This window comes from Strongylocentrotus purpuratus, unplaced genomic scaffold (genome assembly GCF_000002235.5).
Source record: "Strongylocentrotus purpuratus isolate Spur 01 unplaced genomic scaffold, Spur_5.0 spur5_scaffold_14, whole genome shotgun sequence".
Lineage (NCBI taxonomy): Eukaryota > Metazoa > Echinodermata > Echinoidea > Camarodonta > Strongylocentrotidae > Strongylocentrotus > Strongylocentrotus purpuratus.
Window position 1 is genome coordinate 32,015,459 of NW_022145599.1, and position 6,145 is coordinate 32,021,603.

At 36.2% G+C, this 6,145-nt stretch overlaps 1 protein-coding gene across 1 annotated transcript in view; it reads left to right on the top strand.

The window, feature by feature from the left end:
• The first annotated feature begins 5,705 nt into the window (after positions 1–5,705).
• LOC105445063 overlaps positions 5,706–6,145 on the top strand; it is a 1,963-nt gene continuing 1,523 nt past the window's right edge. The window contains exon 1 of the mRNA XM_011680089.2: positions 5,706–6,145. This exon is cut by the window's right edge and continues 294 nt beyond it. Within this exon, the coding sequence (XP_011678391.2) occupies positions 5,817–6,145 (329 nt within the window). The 5' untranslated portion in view covers positions 5,706–5,816.

Sequence of the window (6,145 nt, forward strand, 5' to 3'; positions counted from 1 at the left end):
CAATTACATCCAAATTCGCGCAATATCAACTATATTTTAATTTTTACCTTAGATCATGCTGCAAATTTTTTTTATATAGCATTTTGATCCCTGAAATACCCAATCATTTGTATATTCAATAATGCTGTTTTGCAATCAATAATATTTTATGTATTTATTTTCGCTCTAAACTACATTGTGTATATAATTATTTGATGTATTATCGTGTTTGATATCATTTTTTTGTTGTAACTATGTTATGCAATAATAATATTTGTGAACTTTGCTTTTTATCAGGGATGCAGACTTGTACGGGTTTTTCAAACCCTTTTCTGCATCCCTAGACATGCTTGTCTGAATAAATACAATACAATACAATACAATACTGTATACAAAGGAGGGAAATGTGGACCTGGTAGGTTTACGAAAGCCTTTGTGATAGAAATTGCCATATGCTCATTGACCTTATGGTAGAAATACTCTCCAGGAAGAGGAGATGGTGCACACTATTTATGTTAATGAATATGGCGAGTTGTGATGAGTTGCCTCAAAGAGGCACTCGCAATAACTCGCGAACAATTCGGTATGGCTTAGCGTAACTCTTTATAACATTCCAAGACTCTACTCGAAGTCGCGAGCAGTTCCAAAATTTTGAACTTGTTCAAAAAATTTTCCCGACTCGTTGTAATTCGAGGTGAACACTCGTAATATTCTCGCATTACCCGTAACAAGCTCGCGCTGCACTATTCATAACTCGTAGCAACTAGCCACCTTATGAAGAGTGCAGCGCGAGCTTGTTACGAGTAATACGAGTATATTACGAGTGTAAGGGAGCTCACCTCGAATAACAACGAATCAGTGAAAATTTAGAACTTGTTCAAAATTGTCGCTGATTCGTTGTAGCTCGAGGTGAACTTGCATAAAGGGATCGTTTAACAATGTTAAATCTGAGATACACGGCCCTACGTGTTATCAGTGTCTGTGATAATTATGGTGTAATATTGAAGCCCTAAAAAATTGCGTTTCAAAATGATCAAGAAGTGCCTCAAAAAAGTAAAAATCTTTGAGTGACCAGTTTTACCATACTCGTTTTTCCCAATAGACTGTAGTGTTATGAAAACCGTCAGGCGAACGGTTTTCAAATTTGTAATTTCAATCATAAATATGTTGATAATCAGACAGGCGATCGGCTTGTAAAAGTCATGGGGTTCCTGACTGACCTAAAGGTTTATAATTATAATTACATCATGAGCTAAATCCAGAATTTTATTTCAGAATCTGAGACAAAGTTACCGGATCCCTTTAACACTCGTAATATACTCGTAGCAACTCGCCACAACTCGCCATAACTCGCTAATTCAACTCGGCTCCCACTTAGCCGAGTTGCGGTGAGCTGGCGCGAGCTTATGGCAAGCCGTTTTATCATTGACACATATTTATTGATATCAAGAATTCAATTCTTGATATCAAGAAATAATTTTATGTTGTAAAGCGATGGTACTTCTTGATATCAAGAATTGAATTCGTGATATCAAGAATTCGATTTCGTGATATCAAGAATTGAATTCGTGATATCAAGAATTCGATTTCGTGATATCAAGAATTGAATTCTTGATATGTTTTAATGAAGAAAACGGCTTGCCATAAGCACGCGCCAGCTCGCCACAACTCGAGGCTCCAACTCGGCTAAGTGGGAGCCCTGCTTAAACAATGAGATCTAATTTACTGCATACTCCGAAAATGCTGAAAAAATGAAACGTAACACTGAACGAAATAGAATTTGGACTTGAACCAGTTAAAACCGTCATATAATGGAATGATTTATGGAAAAATTCTGACCCATTTCTTTTAAAGACGCACACGTAGGCCTTAACTATATATAAACATTTATACTTTATCATCAGTTCGTAATATACATAGAAAAACTCTCTTCCGTTCAAATGGGCATTTACAAATAAAGTAAAAAAAAAAACATTCTCAACCTCGTGAGCCACTGATATTGTGCAACACTTGAATTTATAGAAAAAACATAGATATAAACCGCCTCTCGTGTCCTCGCCGTTGTATTGATCAATGCCTGCGGTTCAGCGGATTTAACTAAAATAATTGTTTGTAATTGTACCATGACATCAATAAATCAGCGACACAGAGGGAAATGAAAACGTGCGTGAAGAGTGTGAGAAGGGAAAAGATGAGCGATGATTTATTGCGCGGCATGAAAAGAAGGAGAAAAGAAAGAAGAGAGGGGCAAGTAACTTCTTGAGAGGGGTAAGCATAAAAGATGGAGAGTGAGGCAAAGAAAGAGAGAAAGAGAGAGAGAGAGAGAGAGAGAGAGAGAGAAGTGTAAGAAAGAGCAAGGTGGAGAGATAGACGAACGGAGACAATTTTAAAAGAGGAGAGAGGGAGAGAGAGAGAGGGAGAGAGACGTGCTTAAAGAGCGTCTTAAATCATAATGGAAACGTTGTATCATCCGCTCAATCTGACGTGCATTGACTGAGCAGTTTTGCATGAAAAAGTGACATTTTTCTCAAAAGTGCGTTTCTTTCCAGCATTGGGATGCCCGGGAGTACCTTGGGTAACCTTTCAAAAAGTATAATATTAACAAAAAAATGACACTTTCTCTGTAAAAAATAGTAATTCAGCACAATGTCGTCTCATTTTGCGTTGGAAAAGAGCAAAATAGCGAGTCTCAAATGCACTTCGGTCGGTTTCGTAGGATCGGAGAACCCATAATCGCCTTTGTTTTGGTTGTCGGAGAATGTGTACCCCCCCCCCCCTACACACACACAGGTGCGCGCTCGAGAGTGCTGGTTTTGCCAGTCAATTTGATTGGCCTTGTATTACATTATAATAGAGCGCGAATGATCAACACCAACTCTTTCCCTCAGAAAGTTCATTCCCTCAGATACTCCAAGAGATTCTTGATGTTTATTTTGAATTTGTAATCTACCTCGAAGTCAGTGTATTGCCCCTACTGAGCATGTCCATAACTGATGCTCATCTATATATCAATCATTTATCAATCCCTTGTAGTTTGATTTAATGATTTAATTTGATTTCAAATGATTTCGTTTGATTTTTAATTGATTTGATTTGTTTTCAAAATTTTCCAAATGGAGGGGTATGACAAATAGCGATGTTTTTATAGTGCCTGTCCCTAAGACTTATTATTACTTAATAACCCAGAGGCTTTGACAAACAAATGAAACATGCAAACATAGAAGAGAAACTGTTTTATGAACAAAAAGATGAATTTTGTAAACGCAAAATAAAAAAGATTAATTTCTAAAGTAGCTGAAATAGAGGTTATTTTCAAGTGTGAAGACATTGTGGTCATGTTCATGTCCTGTGATAAATGTGTTTCGATTCTTACGAGCCAGACTATTGTATGAGGTTTTCTTAGTTATTTTTTTACCCTTCCACAGGGTTCTTTATTTTCAAAACAAATTCCATCATATACAGTGTATCCATATATTATATACAAATAATTAAAGAAATAATGTCCATACATAATGGCTTAACACAGATAATAATCACCACGGCCGAAAAGGGCAGATAAAAACAAACATTTATGACAAAATTAGTACTTTAAATATATAATTAAAAAAATACCAAACATAAAAAAAAAGTTATGTTTATGTTAGCACATTTCCAACACTCTCAAAATATTTTCTAAAGTGCAACCATTTCTTTTTCAATTTATTCTCTCTGAGTTTTGTTTGGTATATATATATATTTTTCCATTTCATAATAACGTTTTAAAGCTATTTTTTCTTAGTTATGTTAGCATGAGTAGATGGATAGAGAAGCTTGACATCAAACAGTACGAAGTAACCTTTCCTATGAAATAATGGATATAGCATCTCCAACCGAATATGTATGATTACTGATTGACACGATTCTGTTAATCATATACACAGCCCATCTGTGGATATAATTAATGATACAATATTGTAGGTAAAGTGTTTTTTTCGGCGTTTATTCTATCATCAGATTATGATCATGGGAAGTCACGAATAACGAATGGCAGTTGGGTTTTAGACCAGAATCCCAAGTAATTTTCCAACTTGACACGGAGGAGGATACTATTATACATACATGTATATATAAACGCAGTGTACATTCGAGGAAGACTATCGGACTAAATTACTGAATCTCATCCCCCCCCCCCCCGCCTGACATGCTTGCGGGACATTTAGACACATGTAATCATGATCCATAATCATCAATAACATGAAAGGATGTTTTGTAAATCATTAATACGAAAATGAAAAGTGAACCTACTTAAAAGCTAGGCTTGTTGCATGTCGGTTCACTGAATTAATCTATCTTACGTCACTTTTTAATAATTTGATTGATTGATTTGATGGTTTCTTTTATTCAAATTCCAACCAAAAAAAAGCAAATTAATTCAATAAGCTTTAAAGTAGATTCACTTTTCATTTCCTCATTTAAGGATTTATAGGACATTCTTTCGTGTTTAATTACAATGATTCAGGAATATTTTTTCCATATTACTTAAAGACAAGTTAATGTTTTGTAAAATTAAATATGCTTTTTTATGTTGTGCATGAAATATGAATATAAGCAATCCACCAATCAATGAATTAATTTGTTTAAAAATATACCTCAATATTATGATAAAACTTTAATATACATTTAGTAGATTATGATAAACTTTCAGTGAAAATTTAGTAGAGTATGTAAAACTTTCAGTATTCATTTAGTAGATTATGATAAGCTTTCATTATACATTACGGGGATTATGATAAAACTTTAGAAGGGTACAATCAAAAGCCGTAAATCATTAATTCAGGACGAAATATTAACACAAAAAGGGGTAACATATCTTTTGAAACTTATTTTGAATACTCCCCCATTATGGTACAAGCAGCATGTCTGAAATTTTGAGATTGTTGTTATGATGTTCACATGAAAAAGCTTATGGTCGAATTGGAAAATTAATTGCGTTTCAATTGTGTTCAATTATCCATCGAAACTCTTTTGCCATGAGCGAATAAGGTAGCTTTAGTATCCATACAGTATTTCTCATTCACTATCATACTGCTTACGGAAGCGAAGTAACTTACGTTTAGTTATTGAAACCTTCATGTAACGAAGCTCATTCCCTATATTGAAAGACTGTTTTATTTAGAGGTCCTTTTTGGATCTCGTATTTTAATGTCAGTCTGATCTTCTTTCTTTTGATATCTTACAGTTACATCGACGTCTGTCATCGCTGTAATGATGGCATAGTGTGCCACTAAAGACTTACCGATATCATCACGTGACAACAATCTGACCAATGGCCGTGCCTCATACTAGCCAGAAGGAAAAACTATAATCACATGGACACCCAGCGAAACTTTGAGTTATTTTAGGATGAGAGTTTTAGCATACGGCGACAAGGCCAACAATTACGTCTGAATTATATTCAGGATGCAGGTGCCATGTCTTTACCAGAAGCTAGCATCCAGCTCATGAACTCGTCAGTAATGATGTCGCCTTTTGAGGGACACGCTTATCATGCCTAGTGATTTGGATCCGTAATTGCAATTCATAACGAGCTCAGGACCTGCAGTGGGACAATCAATAATTATATTAAAATCCAGCGTCTCTTAGAGGGGCAAGACATTTAACAGAGTGAAAACCGGATATTCACCTTCCAAAGAATGCACATTTAATATCTTCGTGCCTTTCCCCTTTCAATAATTTATCATCATATCATGTAAATAAGAGAATAATAATCGACCATGGTAGTTTGTTGTACTACTCGAACGTGAATTTCAACCAAACACAATTTATATGGCAATATTATAGTATTACTATCTGCTACGATGTCGACTGAGCCACGTCACATAGATCAAAGCAAAGCTTTGGCCCAACGCGAGGGTTCAGTGCGGGGAATCCTCAACACAACAAGGACGTTAACACGTCAATCTAGCTCGATGAGCAACTCGAAAGCTACCGCTCGGCATCCTAGTGTCCATCGATGTGTCAGCGAAGCTGACCGAGACTCAGTGTACGACGTCACCGGGAGCACGGTCGTCGTAACCCTGCTCATTCTCAGTCCGCCCATCGTCCTCATCGGCGTGATCCTTCTGACCATGGGGGCCATCATCGGCAAAATATTCGTGCTTGTCGCGGGGCTCGCCACCATTTTGAG